At 34.6% G+C, this 21,357-nt stretch overlaps 1 protein-coding gene across 1 annotated transcript in view; it reads right to left on the bottom strand.

The window, feature by feature from the left end:
* Positions 1-21,357, bottom strand: part of LOC145215583 (fibrocystin-L-like) — a 38,675-nt gene that overhangs the window by 10,002 nt on the left and 7,316 nt on the right. Inside the window, exons 10-68 of the mRNA XM_080084296.1 lie at positions 19,778-19,944; positions 19,468-19,605; positions 18,301-18,430; positions 18,053-18,179; positions 17,696-17,876; positions 17,408-17,530; positions 17,172-17,336; positions 16,986-17,115; positions 14,742-14,884; positions 14,372-14,537; positions 14,162-14,316; positions 13,895-14,020; positions 13,730-13,835; positions 13,415-13,545; positions 12,705-12,849; positions 12,488-12,646; positions 12,309-12,428; positions 12,032-12,224; positions 11,844-11,973; positions 11,652-11,766; positions 11,401-11,592; positions 11,141-11,323; positions 10,889-11,062; positions 10,381-10,520; positions 10,099-10,231; positions 9,898-10,036; positions 9,662-9,831; positions 9,437-9,587; positions 9,160-9,310; positions 8,959-9,097; positions 8,791-8,900; positions 8,591-8,723; positions 8,395-8,541; positions 8,211-8,336; positions 7,430-7,570; positions 7,106-7,330; positions 6,840-7,048; positions 6,550-6,715; positions 6,271-6,482; positions 6,117-6,209; positions 5,898-6,057; positions 5,711-5,836; positions 5,276-5,427; positions 4,998-5,224; positions 4,712-4,941; positions 4,500-4,651; positions 4,267-4,389; positions 4,049-4,184; positions 3,233-3,337; positions 3,067-3,166; positions 2,865-3,001; positions 2,279-2,402; positions 2,073-2,202; positions 1,849-2,014; positions 1,674-1,771; positions 1,421-1,598; positions 765-904; positions 549-675; positions 367-489 (exon numbers count right to left, since the gene is read on the bottom strand). Coding sequence (XP_079940422.1) covers positions 367-489; positions 549-675; positions 765-904; positions 1,421-1,598; positions 1,674-1,771; positions 1,849-2,014; positions 2,073-2,202; positions 2,279-2,402; positions 2,865-3,001; positions 3,067-3,166; positions 3,233-3,337; positions 4,049-4,184; positions 4,267-4,389; positions 4,500-4,651; positions 4,712-4,941; positions 4,998-5,224; positions 5,276-5,427; positions 5,711-5,836; positions 5,898-6,057; positions 6,117-6,209; positions 6,271-6,482; positions 6,550-6,715; positions 6,840-7,048; positions 7,106-7,330; positions 7,430-7,570; positions 8,211-8,336; positions 8,395-8,541; positions 8,591-8,723; positions 8,791-8,900; positions 8,959-9,097; positions 9,160-9,310; positions 9,437-9,587; positions 9,662-9,831; positions 9,898-10,036; positions 10,099-10,231; positions 10,381-10,520; positions 10,889-11,062; positions 11,141-11,323; positions 11,401-11,592; positions 11,652-11,766; positions 11,844-11,973; positions 12,032-12,224; positions 12,309-12,428; positions 12,488-12,646; positions 12,705-12,849; positions 13,415-13,545; positions 13,730-13,835; positions 13,895-14,020; positions 14,162-14,316; positions 14,372-14,537; positions 14,742-14,884; positions 16,986-17,115; positions 17,172-17,336; positions 17,408-17,530; positions 17,696-17,876; positions 18,053-18,179; positions 18,301-18,430; positions 19,468-19,605; positions 19,778-19,944 — 8,718 coding nt within the window. The remainder of the gene's footprint in view (positions 1-366; positions 490-548; positions 676-764; positions 905-1,420; positions 1,599-1,673; positions 1,772-1,848; positions 2,015-2,072; positions 2,203-2,278; positions 2,403-2,864; positions 3,002-3,066; positions 3,167-3,232; positions 3,338-4,048; positions 4,185-4,266; positions 4,390-4,499; positions 4,652-4,711; positions 4,942-4,997; positions 5,225-5,275; positions 5,428-5,710; positions 5,837-5,897; positions 6,058-6,116; positions 6,210-6,270; positions 6,483-6,549; positions 6,716-6,839; positions 7,049-7,105; positions 7,331-7,429; positions 7,571-8,210; positions 8,337-8,394; positions 8,542-8,590; positions 8,724-8,790; positions 8,901-8,958; positions 9,098-9,159; positions 9,311-9,436; positions 9,588-9,661; positions 9,832-9,897; positions 10,037-10,098; positions 10,232-10,380; positions 10,521-10,888; positions 11,063-11,140; positions 11,324-11,400; positions 11,593-11,651; positions 11,767-11,843; positions 11,974-12,031; positions 12,225-12,308; positions 12,429-12,487; positions 12,647-12,704; positions 12,850-13,414; positions 13,546-13,729; positions 13,836-13,894; positions 14,021-14,161; positions 14,317-14,371; positions 14,538-14,741; positions 14,885-16,985; positions 17,116-17,171; positions 17,337-17,407; positions 17,531-17,695; positions 17,877-18,052; positions 18,180-18,300; positions 18,431-19,467; positions 19,606-19,777; positions 19,945-21,357) is intronic.

The following is a 21,357-nucleotide window of genomic DNA, read 5'->3' as shown; positions in this document are numbered from 1 at the left end:
TGTGTTGTAATTGCCAATGTGCATGATAGCTTCAGGGCTGATCAAATTATTGAATACATGTTTATCTTAGTTATAAAGTTACAATTATGTTGTCGAGCATACCAGAGTGAATTTTGACTTTGGTTCCATTTTTAGGAAGAGCAAACTGATCAACACCAGTATAACCCCCCCAACCCTCCTCAGCATCTGACCATGAAGAAACTTCTGACCAAAACTTGGCATTATCTGGACTTTCTCTTGCAAGAGGGGCAAGTCCAACATTGGGAGGAACATTACATTGTATAAGTGTAGAGGACCAATTAGTAAAAAAGCATCCACCCAAACTTTATAGATTATTGTCCTTATTTTTGGCTTGCTAATCATTACCTGTATTCCAATCAACAGAAGTGTCAACAGTGATGGTAACATCTCCGACATTCACAGTGCTGCTTAACTTTGTCCAAACAGTTTCTTTCTTTTTTCCATGCAAATCAAGTCCACCAAACACCCCTTACAAATGAATTAATTTTTTTTGTATGACAAAACAAATTTTAGGTTCAAGATTTTACCTATTGCTTTCGCCCCCATGTTTATTTCTGGTGATGGAAGATATTCTTTGCTGTAAATGTCACCATTTAGTTTAATTAAAACATTTCCTTGAAATGGAGCATCATCCCATCCAATTATAAGCCTGCCCTGCAACAAGAGAAAACTGGGTTTCTTTGCTGCCCAAGCAGTAGGCAATTTTTGTGTAGTCAAAACATTAGCATGAAAAGAATAGTTACAGTAATTATAATGTGAGTTGCTTCCAAGACAAAGTTCTTATATGTGCCATCAGCTTGAATTTGACCATCCAACTCCAGCACACCTTCAATCCACAGTTCAGTAAAATGTGGAAGGTCTACATCAGCAACCATCCACACTCCTTGTACATTAACAGAAAATGTATGGTAATAAATTTAAACTGAACAGTTTTTTTTAAGCTTTAGATCGCCAGGCCTTTCACGGTGTCATACTGAATCAAGCAGTTATCCCAAGATGTCCATCGTAGCTACATAGCTACCTAATAGTCAAACTGTTGATCTGCCACCATGAAGTGGACATATGCAGCAGACAGGTTGCAAATATGCATGTGAGTTTAACTGCAGCAGGCTTACCATCAAACCTGTATAGCTCAGATGGTAGAGGCCAGCCACAAATGGGGCCCTGTGGAGCATTCGATTACCATTGTAGGTGAGATTTTTGTGGCATATGTCTTGCTATTTAGGAATGGTTCTGAGACTGGTATGATTGGTATTACGCCTTCAATAGGCCTGACATACCATGATTTATATATGAGTGTGTTGTAATTGCTAATGTGCATGATAGCTTCAGGGCTGATCAAATTATTGAATACATGTTTATCTTAGTTATAAAGTTACAATTATGTTGTCGAGCATACCAGAGTGAATTTTGACTTTGGTTCCATTTTTAGGAAGAGCAAACTGATCAACACCAGTATAACCCCCCCAACCCTCCTCAGCATCTGACCATGAAGAAACTTCTGACCAAAACTTGGCATTATCTGGACGTTCTCTTGCAAGAGGGGCAAATCCAACATTGGGAGGAACATAACAGTCCTAACATAGAAAATAATGATGAAATTTGTTTTATGGCAAAAAAACTAACATTAAGGTGTAAAATTATTTACTTACTTTGTATGCACATCTGTATGCCTGAAATTCAACATTTCTTGTGACAGCAGTACTGTCTGCCCCACGTTTGCTTCTTTCAGTAGTATCTTTTCCAGATACTAGGTAAAGACGAAACAATATTGATATTAAACTGTGCTGCTGTCTGATCAAGTAAAAACTTAAACTCCATACACACCAATATAGTACAATTCCAAGTTGTTTGAGTCAAAATAAAAATCACCATTACTATTATCAGCACAAGTAACCATAGATTTGGATGCATTTCGCTTTATACTGGGGTATATTTGAGTATTGTCAGGTTTTTGAGTCAGTTTGTGTGATATTATAACACAATCATTTTCCTGCAAAGAAATAGCAATAGTGGGATTGCCACAGTGGGCAAAAACAAATGTCCACTACCTGAAAGTCATAAAACCCAGCTGTGTAAGAAATATTGGTGATTTGTTCAGCATTAATATATGTCAATCGATATTGTTCTCCATCAATCATAGTACACATCCAACCTGGTTTATGGGTCATTCTTTTTTTTCTATGTTCATACAAAAGAGTAAACCTTATTTTGTGACATATAAACATGAAGTTTTGACTAGAATCAACCTTTTTACCTAAACTCTATTAGACTTTCACCATACTGAGAAAGGAGGGAAACATTTTTTGCCTCCAGTGATGAAGGCAGCACTTTGTTCCACGCAACTCTATGAAACTTCAAATTTCCAGGGCAAACAGTTCCTTAACAGCAAACACCACATTAAACTAGAAGTCACTTAATATGATGCCATTGTACATTCATTATTGGCACAAGGAATCATGTGGGATTGAACAGGCCAATCTTTATTACACAATGGCATCTTTAAAAAACTGTGTATTTTTTTCCAATTTAGATGTACAAGTTCCTAAAAGCTAAATAAACACTAAACAGGTTCATGCATCTTAGGTGTGCAAGGTGACCCAATAAACTGTAAAAATACATCAATGACCTCAAATTATTCCTTGTAAGTTTATTTCAAAAACGGGTCAACATCACATCAAGTGAACTTTAGAATCAATCATATGCACTTTTATTGAACAGCAAACTTTATGCCAAAAGTAAAAAGACAGAAAAGTTTTATAATAGATAAAGGTCAAAAAAGGAACAAAACATGAGTGTCAAAAATTGGATTTCTTTAGAAAACCCTTCTTCTTAAAACATACCTTTAATGCCCAGACTAAATTCTGCGGCAACGGTACAAGATGGGGGGAGTGAAGGATTTTGGGGCACAACCACTTTTGCAGAGCCACTTTCTGTTAGGGATCCATCCAAGTCATACAACACCAAGTCATGTTCCCATCTAAAGTTTATTTAGTTTTGTTGGGCAATTTGGTAAATATAAAAGCAAAACAAAACTCCCAATACCTAAAATGAACTTTATTTGGACTGTTGTAAAACCGTAGTCCAGAAAGTCTGTAAGGAAATCCACCACACAAGTCACCACAAGTTCCAGTAATGGTTGTTCCTTAAATAAAAATTAAAACATTGATTGAAAATATGTTTTACTACTAATTTAAGGTTATTGTTTTACCATGAATTGCTGAGGAGCCCTGTTGATCAAAATTAACAAAAGTGACATTGACGAGAACTGAAGCCTCAGAAAGTGGCATTACAACTCCTTGCTTTGTTCTTTCACCTGATAACATAAAAATGCCAAATTAGCAGAAAAAAGCAAAGAAACTAATATATGAACGCATATACTGCCAGTACACAACACTATGGTCTATTTTAAAACATACGCATATACCCTACACTCATTCTACTTTAACAAACTGTCCAAATATCATTTAATTTGGACATTGTTTATAAATTTTACCCTTTTTGGTGGTAAAAGGGGTAAATAGTAGGGCTGCAGAGCAAAACACATCAATCGACACCTTTAAACTGATGGATTCTATAAACTGTCCGAATTTTATCCAATTCAGACATTGTTTCTGGTTTACCCAGTTAAGTTTAGGCTAAAGGGGAAACTAATGGGGTGCTACACCCAAACTACAAAACACTCAACCAGAGTGACCTATATAACAGTCCTGAAAAATGTTGTCCAAATCAAAAATTTTGTCCAAAACAGACACCTCATCAGTACACCACAGACACCTTATGTGTGTGGTGCTTTGCATGATGAAAAACTTTTTACTTTTGGGGGCCTAATTTGGTAACTGCTAGGGCTATTAAGACAAACAAAATGGATGGCACATCTGCAGGACAATATCTACCAGCTATTAAAGTTTCATCCAAATTCATCAAAGATTTCATGCTAAAAAGTACATGGACAAACATCAAAGGAAGAAAAAAAACATAATGAAATCAAGATGTGTCCTCAGGGAAGGGACCTATAACTACTAACCTGGTTTAGATACATCAGAGTAGGCCACAATAATACTATTGAAAATTCCAGCTTGTCCCCACAAAACATTCTGGTCAATGATACGCTTTGTTTCAATGCCAGCAAACTCATTGTTGACCATTACAAAATTATGAAACTGTAAGTGTAAATATGCATGTTACATGTTTAGCGTGGTAGCAACACTATTTTTCAAGGGGCTGAAAATCAAAAGATTTAACCTGAATTGATCCACTATTTACTACTTCAGAACCCTTTTCACAGTTCCATGTTGTCAATGAAAAGAATTTAGCAACTTCAGGTGTTTGGGAGGAACACCCCTGATCTTTTTTTGGTGTATATGTCTAAGAAAAATTTGGTAAAAGGTAAATTAATTTTTTTTACTTGAAGCTAAACAAGCAGTGCAGCAACCTTCTGAAATACTACTTTCAACAGGAATTTAATTTTAACATACCTGAAATATCCACAGTCCAAACCATCCTTGTGAATGTACAGTATTGTTTTGAAACTCACCCAGATGATGCCTCTGTTGACAAATATTACTGTCATATGAGGGTCCATCAGGGTGAACATGCATTCGATACCAGAATCCAAAGTGAGTTCCACCTAAGAAATCAATCCATAATTAAAAACATAAGCTTTAAAAGTTGACCTAATGCAAAATACCTGCAGCTGCATTATGTCGAATGGTATTATTCGGATTGGTGACCCAAAAAGCAGCAGGAGTAATGTCATCATTCTGCAAGGAGGTGCTTTGACGACAGAATAGCACCAAGTTATACTGCAATATATTACCATGTTCTATGCCATCCTCAATAAACATGGCACCACCCTTTACATTGTATACAACATTGTTTTCTACTAACACATGATGTGTGTGGTGAATAGTCACTGCCCTGCAACAAGACAAAAGTGTGTACAGTGCTTCTTGCTTAAAACATGTAGAACAAACCTGTTAAATGTTTTGTGAATTGCGCATCCACGAACATAACTTTGAAAGTTGGCATCACCCAAAATATGAAAATGTATTGGATATCGACCTAATCGGAAAGCTTGTCCAACCTCAGTAAATTCTACATATTCAATGTGAGCCACAGCAATGTTTCTACTTGTGTATCTCGGATGTATCATCACAGTCGCTCCAAATTCATCAGATCCCTCCTCTTCTCCGAACCGCCCCTAAAACAAATCCACTCAAGTATTTTACAAATTCACTGATGGTTTCCTCACCTGAAAGCAAGTTTGTGTGGCGAATTCTCCAGTGTTAAAACCAGCTTCACAAGCTGGTATAACATCATTCCATTCCATTTTTTTGGAACCCCGAACAACTATGTTACGTGTCAAAAGGCCAACCTCAGCCTTGGTTTCGATTGTTGTACCATCTTAATAGAATACAATATGAATACAGGGACAATACACATAGACTTTCTTAAAATTTAAAAACATTACCACACTATGTATAAAATGCATGCACAGTAAGTAATTAATTGCAGTAATGTTCCTAATTTGTATGCCAAATTTAGTTTTCAAATCGGGAAAACACTGAGGTTTGACAAATAGTTTTTTACACATGCAAAGTATAGCAATTGCAAAACTGAGTTGACATTGCTGCCTTTACATGAACCGGCAGTTGGAACACAAAAGTGCACTATTATTTGTAATTACCTTGTAAAACTTGAGTTAAGGAAACATGTTCAAATATTAGTGGTTCAGTCAAATATACAGCTGTTTTGTCAGTACTTATGAGTGAAATTGTCCGAACCTCTGTTTCTTTCTGACTATGTCGATGGCCTATGCAGATTTAACAATGATGAGTAACAACAACACTTTAATTTTAAAGCATCATAATTACCTGTACTTGCAATCACAATATCATCACCAACACTCCATGACACAGGCTCTTTCAGATGTAGTACTCTGCTACCAACATGTGATGAATTTACCAAATGCGTCCATGTGGGGTTTACATGTTTTCCATGCATTTCAAGGGTACCATTTCTGACTCCAAGCACCTTCATTTTAACACAAACATTAAATTAAAAAATCTAAATTTAAAAAAGAAAAAATGAACCTTTGTTCCATAAATTGGAATTTCTCTTGAGCGCAAATGTCCATGTAGAGTTATTATTGCCTTTTTCTGGAAAGGCTTATCTTCAGTACCAATCTGCATTAAATAATAGAAAACATATCACTGTATGAATTTGAAACTTTTTGCATGTTCCTACCTGTAACAATCCACCATTGGTAATAAGTATGTATTCAGCCTGCAGTTCTATGTTCTTGTTGTCGAAAATTAGTTTTCCCCCATCAATAAGCAAAAATTTTAAAACCTGTGTGTTGGTGTCCAACACTAAGGTTTGTCCACGTTTAATTACAACAAAATCTCCAGTTGTGGGTGGGTCCAAACCACCCCATGTAAATGGTGAAGACCATAAATCTAACATAAAATCACAAATTATGTGAAGAAAAGTTGTGTATAACTTGCACAAGTGAAAACAACTCACCAACATATTCGAAGTAGGTGTCTGAATTTACTGCTTGCCCTTTGCCCAAAATTATTACATTAATTAATGAATTTATTGACTCAAAACTGCTTCCGGTTGTGCAGATAATTTGAGTTAAAGATGAGTTAATTATATCACATGGAATGCCAGCAATAATCACATTCACCTTAACCAAAGAAAAAAGCAGATGAAAAAAGTAATCTAAGGCCTTACAAAAACTATTTTGTCCACAGATTTTAACATAAGATTATAAAACAGACTTCTTTATGAATACTTGTGAATATACCAACCTCACTGGGTTTGTCAGAAAAGCCTTGTCCATTTATGGTGACAACCACTCCTCCACCTGTACCACCCCTAAGTGGTGAAATACCTGATACAACCGGGGTATATGCAGCTTTATATTTAAACAAGGTTGAAGTCACCACATAATTGCTTTCTATTCCAATAGTTACTGGACATAGTTTGTCAACTGAGTAGTCCACTGTCTCAGAGCGATCTGAAAAAAGTTACTTACAATAAAATATGTTTTTCTTATTTTCATAACAGCACATACTTTTTAGACGGTAGACTATTGTGTCTTCTCTTGTAAATTGTTGGTTGGTAAACACAGAAAATACACTTTCTGCTATTTTCCAAGCAGCAACAGTTTTATCTTTAGTCTCCCAAATTTGGTAGGTGAGATTTGTCTCAAGAGTGAGACCTTTATGCACACAGTCAACCTCAGTAAGCTGTGGTTGGGTTTGATCCAAAGTCACAATATCACCAAGACAAACAAAACCTTAAATACACCATGTCAATTTATGAGCTTGTGGTTAAAGATGTAATAATGTTTACATTTCTTCTTCTGAACATAAAAACAACAAATTTTAAGTATTACCTGGTTTAGGAACAGGTCGCCATGCCATAACAGTTTGTTTTCGGTCATTTCTTTGGGTGAATAGCAAAGTGAAGTGCATAGGTGGGCTTAATGCATTTTCTGTCACTTGCTTTACTGAAGGGATTTCCAGATCATCATTACCTTTCCAAGAACAAAACAACAAATCTATTAATGATGAGTAATCTGCATGAACATTATTCCCAGTAAGCAATGTAGCAAGCCCTACATTTTTTTTGAAGATAAACACAACCCCTACATTTTTTTCAAAATGACTGTAATTCCATGTAGTGTAGTCACATAGTTAAATTAACTTCAATTAGTTTCCTGTTCAACATCTGATCCCGAATGCCTTACACTGAAACTTTTGTGTCATAAACACACAAAATATGTTTTCCTATTTGGGGACTAATAATGAAAAATAAACAACTCCATGACCATTTGTTAGGTTGTGTCATATTTATACCTTTTTGATAGCGCAATGCCTAATTGAATAATGCTCACAATGAGTCTTAAACTGTTGCAATGTGCCCTTTGGCAAGTCAGTTGGATCCTCCTGCAAGAGGCTATTTTTATCAACTAAGTGAATAAATGAATTGGCAAAAATAGAATTTGAACCTACAACTTGAAAAGCACAATGAAGTACCCCAACATTTTCATCACATTCTGTCAGATTTTAAGGCTTTACATAATCAACCTAATTTATCGTGCTAAATAAACATTGACAAATTGATTGAGGAAAAAGAAACAAACAAGTAAAACGATTGCAGTAAAGCATAATTACCTGTGTAATTGGACATGAAATGTCCCAACTGTTTGCTTGTTGTTGAACTCACTGACAAATAATTCCCACTCAAATAAGATCCATGTATTTCAATTGCACTTTGTGTTCCGTAAATCAAGATAGGTTCTGTTAACAAAACATTATTATACAACTGTGCTGCACTATTTGTTTTCAATTGGTTTACCTGGGTCCAATGTGCATGCTATGCTGGTTGAATTAGCAAATGACAAATTTGCATTGTGAGTACAGAAGTTGTCACACACTTGTATACTCATCGATGAATCAAAATTAACTCCCTTAAGGACCAGAACAATATTTCCCCCATACCCACCTACAAAATAACAAATTAAAAAAAGGAAGCAAACTAAAAATAGACTTACCTTCAGATGGTGTAAGAGATGAAATATTTATGTCATAAAAGAACATATGATTAGAATATGCAAAGCCCAGATTTGGAGCTAAAACATTTACTTTATAAGCTCCACCTTTGTGTTCACCAACAATGCAATCAATCTAAAAAGTACATGTTATATCAATCTGAACTTGGTATTTACATGATAGGATAAATCTTTCATCTCACCTGTGTAGCATTACCGAAAACAAGTTCACAAATGGCATCGCCAATAAAAACAGTTGTGTTTGTTCCATTTAGTTGACTTCCTTTGATGGAAAAAATTTCACCACTAGTGCCTATAAAACAAAAAGAGAAAAATTAAAGTCTTCAAGCTGAATTTTAGTTTTATTCTACCTTTTGTTGGATAGATGGAGTTAATAATGGGAGTTAAACTGTCATCATAATGGAAAGTGGTCTCCTGGAACTGATTTGGGGGGAAAAATGAAACAGTGGAAAACTTAGATTGATCTTGACTTGGAGTTTCACATTGAAACTGAAACATATTTACAACTACGTTACTTATCCCTGTAATCTATGAAAAAAACGTGACAATACCTTGGTATTTGAAAAATCTGATTTTGTTTGGCAAGGTTTTCCATCAAAAAATACTTCAAAGTCAGTTACTGCAAATCCATGCCCTTCAAATGTAACAATTGATCCACCAGAAATACTTCCAGAAGTTGGATTTATTGAATACAATGCAGAACTGCAAAAGGCAAAATGTTAAGAAACTTTTTTCACATTTGTTATTTCTAATTCAGCATATTCAATCAGCTTAGTAAAATCGTTTGGCAAAATATTTGTACCACTAACTGACACAATACCAACTAACCTGATAATGTTTTGCTTATCAGTTGGTAAAAATGTTGCAAGACCATCGTCAGAAATTGTTACTTGTACATTATGCTGACCCACAGGCAAATAGTTCAGATGGCACTGTATCACAGTTCCATTGACTGATTGGACTTTGCAGACTTGGTCGCCTGTAAACATTTAAATGGATGTTTGATTTATCTGCTGTGAGTAAAATTTGTGCATTTAAATCCGTGTAAGTTACCAATCAACACAGATGCATTGTTGATGCCATCAGTAAACCCTGATCCCTTAATTCTTAGGCTTGTGTTATCCGATGTTACAGGATTGGGAACAATATCATTCACTTGTGGAGTTGACAGGCTTGATGATGTGAATTCACAGTTGCCGGTACAAACTGATTTTAGGTGGGAACTGCAAGAGTGTAACAAAAAATGGCAAACAAGATTAAAAATAGATTTTGTTTTGGCAACAGCTTACTTGATAGTTAAAGATACATTGACAGTTGTTTCTTGAGAAAACTTCATTGTTTTACACTTTAACTCATTATATTGAGTTTCATATACAACACATAATACGCCACCCATATAAACAGACACTTCTTCAGAAAACCCAAATCCTGTAAAATTTATTTGTTTAGAACAACTCGCAGTGTAGATGCAGAAGTTGTCAAGAAAATACCTGTGATAGTAAGTAAAGTTCCTCCTTCCAAGGATCCAGTCAAAGGAAAAATTGTTTCTATGTCTGGCAATAGAGCAAATCGCAGTTCAAGGGAACTGGAGGCTTTTCCAATGTTATTCACACTTACTTCCACCTGTTTGTTTTTTAAATGTATGTTTAGTTACAGTTGTTTCATAACAAAATATACATGTATCTTTATTATATATTAAAGTCAAAGGTTATATCCAGCATTTCATGAAGTAAAAATGAGTAAAAACACTAAAGCATTCAATTTCAACTTACAGCATAAGCAATTCCCACTTTCGTAACATTTGTTGGATGGGGAAAACACTGAATGAGAGTGTGATTTGAATATACCACGTTGCATGTATAATCTCCAATTTGGACAACGTTGGCACAATTGTCAGCAGCAAACCCAAACCCTGAAATAAATTTTTAGGTAGGGTTTTTTATACATAGACAAAACAAAAATCTCCAATAAAATTTGTAAAATAGGATGCCAAGCAAATTTGCCTATGGAAAAAAAATTGTTGTTTTTACCCAGAGAGTTGGAAACAGCAAGAACACACAATGTGTTAATTCAACAAAAGGTTGTTCTTTAATCAGTTACAAAGTCCTGTTTGAAATGTTGTAATTCACCAACCAAGGTTTTAACACATTGTGCATACGTTTAAGTTTTGAAAAAGGAAAAACTTTTGCTAATTTATAAAATTTATGACAAATATCTGAAGTAAATGAAGTTATGAATTAGTTAACCAACTCGATTTGCCATGTTTCAATTTAAACTCACCAGTAATACTTATTAGAGTTTTTCTTGAACCATGACTTGGTTTTACACTCGAAACAACAGGTGTATAACATTTTCCTCCCACAACAAAGCCAGATGTTATGTTGACATCTTCTTCACAATTGGCAATTTTGCTTACGGTGTTACAAACCATCGACCTTTTCTTTAACAGTTTTTCTTTGAAATATTTCAAGTAAATTTGTGTTTGTTGAAGAAATTCAGAACCGTTTTATACGTAAAATTTATAGTACTTACTATTTACTCCTCTAAAAAGTGCTAAATGACCACCAAGGCTAACTTTAAGATGTGAGTTTGTGTTTGCGGTCTCTATCACATGTATTGTACCCGTCATTACAAATCTTCCACTACTGTCACCATCAATATATCCAGAAGAGTAATGGTAAACACCAGCTTCAATAAACTTGTGGGAAAAATATCCTATGAAGGAGTATATAGGTAGATTCTGTTTTAGCTATTTAATATATTTTGAATATAAACATACAAGCTATTTCTACCTTTCACACTCCGAGATGTACTTGAGATAAATCCTCTTCCATCAAAGTTTGTGTGAAAGGGTTTAGCAATAGAAAATACTCTTGCACCCCAATTGCTGTCTAATGTAGTTGGAATAGTCCATTTCCATGTAACCATGTCACCAACTGATATTGTTAAAACCTGTGGTTCCCAAGCGAGGCCTTGGCCATAATCTGCAGAAAAAACATTTCTGCCACATATCTGTTGTTATAATCTTAAAAGGTTTCCCTACCACGGTGATATCCATTATTGGTGATGTAATGAACACTAGCAAATGTGTTAGTTTTACATTGTATGTTTCTCCAATCAACAGAGACAATCCTACAATATGTGCTCCCGATTGTCACCTGTTGTAACATGAATAGAAATACAGTCAATAAGTTAAAAAACTATGTACACATCAACATAAAACAGTTGCAAGTACTTGTAAAGTTTCATCATTTACAAATCCCTTTCCTGATATGGAAACCAATGTAGAACCATAAAGTGAACCAGATTTTGGAGTGTAATCATCAATGAGCAAAATGTATTCCACACCACCCACATTATTTTGTCTGCAACCAATATTGGTTTAGTACAAACATATCTAGGCAAGATTGTTTTAGCACCTACAACATATCAGCAGTTCCCTGATTTCCAATGTAAACAGTAACACTGTAAACTCCTGGATCTAATGATGGCAGCTGGCAAGATATACCAGTTTCACTCCATGCAGCAAGTTTGCACATTTTTTCACCCACATTTACAGTTATTTCAGATGCAACAGATCCCAAATTTTTGCCAGTAATGTTAATCAGGTTTCCTCCTTAACATAAACATGACACAGGTCAAAATTTGGAAAAAAAAATGAAATCAGCTGGATGAATTTGCTACATGAATGTACATTTACCATTTATAGCTGTTTGGTTGGGCTGTATGGAGTTTACCACAGGTAAATTTTCGTCTGAGTAAGTATATATTGATGGCAGTGTATCAATTAATATTTCATCTTCCCATAGAGTCACATCAACTGTACCAAAAGACACCTTAAAAACCTTACATAATAGTTACATTAGTTTTTAAGTTTACCAGTTCCTATGCCTCCAGGTGGTATAACACAGTGAAGTATAGTTGACAAAATCGTATCATTAGTAACGTTACCAGCAGTTTGTTTGCACTGATTTAAACCAACATTAATGGTTGAATTTACTGTAAATCCATATCCGAGCACTGTCAAAGTACCTCCACCTTAAAAATGCAATTTTAATAAGAACATACACAATATAACCACTGTAAGCATAACCACCAGTTGTAAATCCTATTAATGGTGACACTTCATTTAACCCTGCTGTAATATTAAATGCAAGGGACACATTTTCTGCAGGCTTTGCCCTTCCATACTGATTTATTGAAACATCAATCTTGTAAATTCCGCTTGGACCAGACATCACCTGTAGCATTTATTTAAATGTTACATTGATCAATATGATGTTACAAACCCAGCTAAAAGAAACATTACAAAAGTGTACAGCATGTCGACCAGTGATTCTCAAACTTTTTAAGCATGCGGTGCATTAAAGAACTAATTTTTCACACTTTGCAAGTAAACATAACAAAAGTTGTTTCAAAGTGGTAATTTTTATATTTTTTTTAATTTTTAAGGATACTTTTCTTTACTAATAACAAAAATATGAGCTTTGAAACGTTGTCATGCGCACCAGCATTTCATCAAGAAGTCCTAAAACACCAGTACATTTTTGCACTTTAAAATAGGGGATATTTCGTGGCACACTTGGAAATCTTTAAAACGGCACACAGATAGAGTATTACTCATGTAGACCAACCAATGCAAACGAACTTACACAGATAAGTACACAGATAAAAGCAAAAACTTTGCAAACTACAAACAAACAGTTCAATACAAAGCAGCAATCTTAAACTTTAAACAAAGTCATTTCTCATCTTTTATGTGATGTTTTGGTCTGTTCGTGTATATATTCACATCACTTTGTATACCTGGCATATGATGCAAGTTTCATTGTGATGTAAAACTGAGCAAGGTGACAACCCAATTGATACAGACACATTAGTGCTTGCCTCATTCCCTAGCATTGTACCTGTTAATTTTAAAATGGTATTGACAGGACCTGCAAAAAATAGCAAAGTTAGAGAAAATTAAGACATGTTATGTGAGGTAGATTGGAAACATTAAAGATAAAAACAAGAACAAAAACCCTTGGTTCAAATCGCATTTGTCTGATAGAACAACTAATCAAAAATTTTACTTTATACATTAATAAAGAGGTATTAAACTAAGATATTTTTAGTTACCAGAAGATGGAGTAAAACTATTAATGAGTGGGGTGGCATCATTTCTCCAATCAAAAGAACAGTTTCCTTTGCACATGGACGGAATACCATTGACTAACACCTCAACCTTAAAGTTAAACTGTAGTAAAAATTGTAACGAGGCATTGGCCCAGTTTTGTTAAATACCTGAGGTGTTTTGTATGGCAGTCGAAGCATTTCACCAGGAATTGGGTCATGGAAAATTCCTCCATTTTGAGAAACATGAACAGATGCTGACAAACCCGGACCTCCTTCTACATTTGTGGCATTTACCTGTATGATAATTAAATTTTTAACCTAATAGGTTTTAAAATTTTGTGTTAAAGCTTTAACACAAGCTTTGAGGAGGAAAATGCTTCACATTGTTAAACTTGCCCCTATAAGCACAACCAGATATAAAACATGCAAAAGTACCACCAAAAGTTCTTTTTTTCCACCATTTGATGTCCACTCTACTTCATAATCAATGCTATGACATTTTCCAGATATTTTTACATTTGTGCTTCCAAATCCTTGAATTGATTCTAGTAAATATTTTAGCTCTGTGGCACTTGAATTTACAGGAATATCTGCAATGGGCAACATAAAAACCACTTGTTCAAATGACATAATTACACAAAATACCCTTCAAAATATGAGTGGTGCCATTATTTATGTACTGTAGGTTGAACATTCCTGTCATTGGAGGGGTTGCTTCTTTAATACGTTGAACTTTGACTAGATTTTTGTTGTTATTGCACTTCTGAAGGGAAGTATTTCCATTCACTTCTGGGTTGCCACATTCTTCAATCTAATTTTAATATTTTTTTGCTTAGGAAAAGTTGTGCAAAAAAAAATACAGTGAAAACAAAAAGAAAACCATAATACAAATCACCTCAATAATTTTGTTCCCAGATTTTGCAACTTTCACTTCATTTTTTTAAGTAATTCAGTTTTTCAGACTTATTCAGCACAACTTTAGCATGAGTTCTATTTTTATTTTTGCAACACCTACCATTAAAAAAGGAATTTGATATCCACAATCCACAGTTTCAATGACAATGTCATAATCTGCATATGAACCATTTTTGTTGACAATGATATTGCCAATTGCCTTTCCATTTGCTTGTCCCCCAGGTTTCCTTAGTTGTGAAATTTCTACAAACACAAGACCATTATCCATGTCAATCATACAATAAAATTGCATTTTATCAGGTAAAATTTTAAGCACTCACTACTACAGGCTAGCATGAGATACACGCTACAAATGGCACAAGCATTCACATGCAGCGGATTGTATAACAAAAAAAAACACAGCATAAGCTACCAGAGCTGGCTATAAACTAAGCTACATATGCTTCATGTCTTAAGAAAGAGTGCATCAAATGTATTCAAATTTACACACAAGTAGTTAGTTAGTTATCCAAATTTGAACCTCCTGAGTGACCCAGGGGTTCACCCACAGGATCCAAAAACATTTTTTTAAAGCATGGCTATGCTTTTAAATCACACGATCCAGGAGTTTTATATCGTTTGTTGGTTGATGCATTGTTCTAAATGATTTTGTTACTTTTTATTTGGATTCACTCATTTTTTACCCATAAAGCCTAAAATTTTATGGCTAAACCCAGCAAGAACAATTTTTGGTCATATATTTGACAAAATAAACTTGAGAATCAATTTGTAAGTTTTTTATAAATTGAGCAAACTTTATAGAACGAGGACTGCATGAAAAACATGACAAAGGGTCACTAACAGTTGCTCGGATTTCGCATGGATAGAGGTTGCTGCAGGTCAATACACAGGCGCCAACTATGAATTTTTTCTGTGTATGCCAGGGGTCTCCAACACGCGGCCCAATTTTTTTCTGTGGTCTGAGGCAATTTTCTGTAGCCCGCAGTGTCATTAGCAAATGACAAAATATTAATATCTTGTTAAATGGGACCATCTTTTTTGTTTTACTCACCCGTTGAGCGTTCAACAAAGAAAAAAGTAATGAAACTTTAACTCATACCCATATATTACTACGTTAAAAAATTCAACCTTAGTGATACACAATTATGATGAAATAATGCGGACTTAGTCTGATTATCAAGCGTAAACTCCAGAATCCGTTTAGTTTTTTGTGTTTACTGTATAGGTTTAGCTTATGGATGAGAAACGTTTACGTTTATGAAGGCCGACCAATATTTTATTGACACTTGAGTAGGCCACATGGATTATTTCATATGCTTAGGACCATGGTTTCCAAACCATTTCATTTTCATAAGAAACAAATAGGACCCGAGGTACAAGATAAATTCAATGCTAAAGCCAATTCAGCAAAACAAAATCTTAACTGCTGAAAGGAATTTTCACTTTTTCCACTACTGCTTTTTGGATTCATTTCACACAAATATTATTTGCTTGGTACCGCACATCAATGATCTAAGAGCGGATTGTGACATCACAGACAAAACTAAGATATGAATTATGCGCAAACAATTACTTTCATTGTTATTTGTGGTGAAATAAAAAAGGGGTTGAACACCCAATTAAGATTGTAAAGACATAACCTCTTGGACGTCAACGAAATAGTGCCATCAACTACCAAAGAACCAAACACTTTGGTTTGGAAAGTGATGGCCTGGAGTGGTAATGTGTGTAGCATGCAGTATCAAAGTCTTTGAAAGCATTTTAACATCTAAAGGTGTATGTGGCCCGCTGCTTCAAGGCAGTTGGAAAATTGGCCCTGGACAAACTTTGAGTTGGAGACCCCTGGTGTATGCCATATTGACGTCATGTAGATTTTACCGTTTTTTTACTACATTTGTAAAGATATGACAATATATTGATGTAAAAAATTATAGACAAAACCTTCAAGGTTTGGGGTAATGTTTTTTACTAATTTGTCCTTAAGAATCTAAAAATAATCGCACCATTTACACAGAGTAACCAATTCCCATAAAAACATGTGTGGAAACCATGTGTATAAATCGAACGTGTATGTGTGTGTAGAAAACCGGTAAATAGGATATATACAAACTACAACATGAAAATGTATAGAAGAGTCACCTTTCTAGTTTGAAAAGAACTGCAAGCTTTCACGTAATCTCAACCCTAACTAGCGGCAGAAAAATATATAGTATTTCATGACGACAGATTGTTTTGTCATATAATGTGGCATACCCGAGAAAAATGTAAGTTGGTGCCTATTTTTGGAGGAGCATGGCATTACTTAAATAAATTATAATGTTCTAAAATAAAGTTTGGTACAAACCAATATCATTTGGAACAAGTTTTTCCCTGCCAATATAAACTGCATCAATGTAAAAATTTCCAGTGTTTTGGTAAAAAGAGATCGTATCAATGTTTGCATCTGTCAGGGTTGTATAGTGAGTTTGAATTATCTGTGATTGCAAACAAATTTTTTACCAAATAAAAAAATATACAAAACTGTTTTTACCGTAACTAAATCCAAACAGGAATATGACCATTTGTTGTTCATTGCTATGTCAATAGAGAATTTTCTTAGCGTTTCCTCTGTTTTATCCTCGTTGTCTATCGTAAACCTAAACTTGCCGCCAATGCCAATAATATGTTGAAATGTGCCAAAATGTGCAAAACATATCTGCCAAGAAAAAAAAAACAGTTATGTTGTATCATTGTCTACTACTACATTAGGTAAACATGTTATCTTACCACTCTGAATAGAAGAGGTGAAAAGGATTTATGTTGTTTCCAGGTTAAGTGTGCTGTTGTATCAGCTTTATATACAAATGATGGATTTTTTAAAGAAGACACACCACAAAATGCAGGTATTTCCTGCAAAAAAATGTTGAAGAATATGAAGACCCTTTTTTCAGACAAATGGTTCGTTGTACAGTATTTTAAAACAAGTTCTAAAATGCATGATTCAATAGTAGCGCGTAATATTTTAGCTATAATTGCATAATCATTTGTAAATTGCAGAAGTTTAGGGTCATATACCTGTACAATGTCACCACTGTTGTCACCTGAATCATCATCTGTTTCATAATCATTAATTGCAATTATATTACTGTCTGTTTTAGGTGGTAATATGTACTTGGAGCAATGAGCTTTTGTAATTTGCATCAATGCTGATTGCACTTCTTCAGCAGAACCATTGTATGCAATTGAAGTTGTGGACCTAAATAAAACAATTAAGAAACATTTGTACAAAAAACATGGCATTTGAAACCACCTATGTTTTGCACTTAAAATACAAAAGTAAAAACTTAAACAAGCACAATCAAGAATGTTTGATTACCAAGTCAGACAACTTCTGATTACAAAGTCACATATACAAAATATTTTAACTTTTACCTTCCAAATGCAAAAAGCGTAAACGTGGCATAGTCAGGCCTTCCCCTCACTTCTTCAGTAACTGTCAAGCTGACACCTTCCTGATTATTCTGATTCTTAATATAGCCATGAATCATTTGCTTATTGCCTAAGAATAAAAAAACTAACAACTTTGTTGCTGGTGTAAAACAACAACAAGTGCTTTGTTAAACAGCAATAAGCTCCATTTACCAAAAAAATATAACAAATATTTGGCTAAACAAACATACCAAGTTTTGTCTTGAAAGTAATATCAAATTTTATGCCCTTGTTTGTTGACACCCTCTGTACTTCAACATCATTTTCACCACAAGCTGAAACTAGTTCTAGCAATGTACTTTTCAAATTTGAAGCTGATGTCTTAAACAAAAAAATTCATCATCATTAAATTAAAAAAAAAATTCTACACCTATTCTACACCTATGAAATTCTACACCTATGAAATACAGTGAAAAATAATTAAAAAGAATCTGTTTAATTGTATAAAAGTTTGCCACATAATCCATTTAATTGTTCAGATATTGTCAATACTTAGCTGTAACATATCAATTGACAAGAAAATTATCTGGTTATTTGTATGTACAACTTAAATCATGTACGTCAAATGTTTTTTTTACACAGGGTGTATGTGCAGAACATTTAGTGAAGTGTCTGTACATTTCTAAGCTGTCTTGAAACAGACAGTATTACATCAGCTACTGTTTAGAAGTGTAATATCATTCTGAGTCAAAATAAAAAGAGACTCTTTTACTTTTTCCCATCCATGGCAACAATAGACAGCTTGTCACAAACACAGCCGAAGAATGTGTTGTTGCTTAAAACAATGTTTCTAACAAAGACAGAACACTGGTTGATCAGTAGCATGCTTTAAGTGAAAGACAATGTCTCAAATATATATATGTCAGGTGCGTGTTGGACCAAAGAGTGGGTATACAATCTTTCTTGAAACAAAGATAGTTTATACATATATTGTTGCAAACTTAAAACTATGAGGTAGTGTGATATTACATTTTGTGATGCGGTTTGATTGCTGATCTATTTTTGAGAGAGTACATTCTATTCTAAGCTAAAAAAGCAAGCATAAAATAAGCTTTCGTGCGACATTATTGTAGCTGGGTGAGTGCAAATGGGCATGTTTGTTAAAAACTTTTTACACCATCTGGACAGCCACATAATCCAGTTAATCAGCCAAAAAAGTTGTACATTTAACTGGAATCTTTTGCACTTATTAGCTGTCACTTAATGACTTATAAAAACTAAAATGGTACTTATAAAGTTCATGAAGCGCCAACTATTCTTTAGGCATTATCAAACACCAAGCAGGCACACCCTAACAAAAAATAAAATAGCTGATGGGATGACTAATTGCCAAAGATTGATTTTAAATATATACTTACCCCATATGGTAAATAGCCAGTGGACAAACCACAGTAAATCAATCTAAACTCCACAGTTGAGCAGGTTTGACAGACAATGTTGATACTTTGTTTCTCCGCAGTTCCAATCTCAGGCAACCAGTCATAAAAAGTAAGTTTCTACAAAAAATGCAATATTATGTCTTTATTTGTTGAAGAAATACAAAGAACCAAACAAAAATTTATAGTCTTTAATACAAGGACTAAAGCATGACTGCCAAGAATAAAATAAATCTTATACATCATATTTTCATAGTATAGTTGTCACGTAAAAGGAAAATCTGGTAGTTACCTGATGCTCAGCATTTTCTTCAGCAGTAAAATCTATCTTTTGCTTTTCGTTGACTGCTTGTATAGCCTGAGTATTAGTCAAAGTTGTCTTTTGGCGCAAAACAGCGATATATAGATATCCCTGACCTCCGTAATCAACAACAGCTGTCGTGAAATGACATTCATCACCTAAAAACAGCCAACGTTCAATCTGCGGTTTTTACAGTTCGAGTCATGAAAAATTCTTTATGTAAGTGAAACATATGCAAATTAAATCAAATCTCTGCCATGGTTAAGAAGTAATTTACTCCGTCTGTCTGTAGATGCATACGACACGGGTACACTTTCGCATTACCGATAGATGACGCAAAGAGCATTTGTTCAAAAAATCTATTTGGGTGGGGGAGAGGTTTTATAATAAAAAAAAAACAATAAATCTAATTCAAAACTTAGTTTAACCTTGAATTTAATTCCTAGGGCCACACTAAATCCTGTTGCACACTCCTGTTTCAAACTCTAAAGTGTGCGAAATAGACAAGAAAATACTGCAAAATCTCTGATTGTGCGGTATGACAAGGCATTGTTATGTGAAAGAAAGGGTTCCGCGTCGACAAACTAGTTGGTCATTTTTGCACCGTGGAGTAGAAACTAAAAGTTTGTGAACGGCTGTTAAGTTGGTGTGCAAACTGCAAACCAAAAAAAAACACATTTCAAAACTAAAAGCGTTAAAAAGGGATATTGGATGAAATTATCTGTTTGTTGAAAACGGTGGATGGTCATAAGTTTAGTGTCAGAAGAGTTTTTAGCAGCAAAAAATACAACCAAAGCGCTATTATGAGACGCTTCATGAAAAAAAATCTTTATTTTTTTAATGATATATATATAGGCCTAAAACCAAAAAGCAAAACTAAATTAAAACGTTTGAACCACGGCCCTTACAAGGCTCGGACTTGGACAACGCGATTTTTTTCGGTTTTTAAAATTCGATTTTTCAAACATTCTCAAAAACTAGAATTCAAACTAAAATTAGATTTAAACCGACCAACTGTAGTACATTTCAAAACTCCAGATTTGCACATTTTTAAACTGGCCTATATATTTTCGGAGCTGATGCGTCACTCATGTCAAATATATATCTAGCAGCAACTTGAGATTTTCATGAGACTCGATTTTTTGACGTCGGCAGTTGCTATCGTATTGGCCCCCTGCGATTTACAAATTGTAACTTAGGTACTGTTCATCACATCGTCAAGTATAACTGAAAAATATGTTTCAGTGGTGTGGTTTAGGGCAGTGGTCGGCAACCGCCGGTACCGGTCCGCGAGGAGTTCGTTACGGGGCCGTATAATTTTTCAGGTTAAATGCTATGAACATTTTGCCCATGTATTTCGGGGATGATAAACTAATTTAAGCGTTTTTATTGCTAAATATTTGTAGTTTTTTTTATGACCGGTCCGCGGTAAAATTTTCATTTCAAAAGCGGTCCGCAGTGCCAAAAAGGTTGCCGACCCCTGGTTTAGGGTCACCATATCTGCTTCCGGACGGTTTTCATAAATTTGTAAGGCGACATCAAACATGCGTTTATAGCACTTGTGGTTGCAT

This window comes from Phallusia mammillata, chromosome 2 (genome assembly GCF_965637545.1).
Source record: "Phallusia mammillata chromosome 2, kaPhaMamm4.hap1.1, whole genome shotgun sequence".
NCBI classification, from domain to species: Eukaryota; Metazoa; Chordata; class Ascidiacea; order Phlebobranchia; family Ascidiidae; genus Phallusia; species Phallusia mammillata.
The sequence above is the reverse complement of the archived record's forward strand: the minus strand, read 5'-3'. Positions and strand labels throughout refer to the sequence as shown.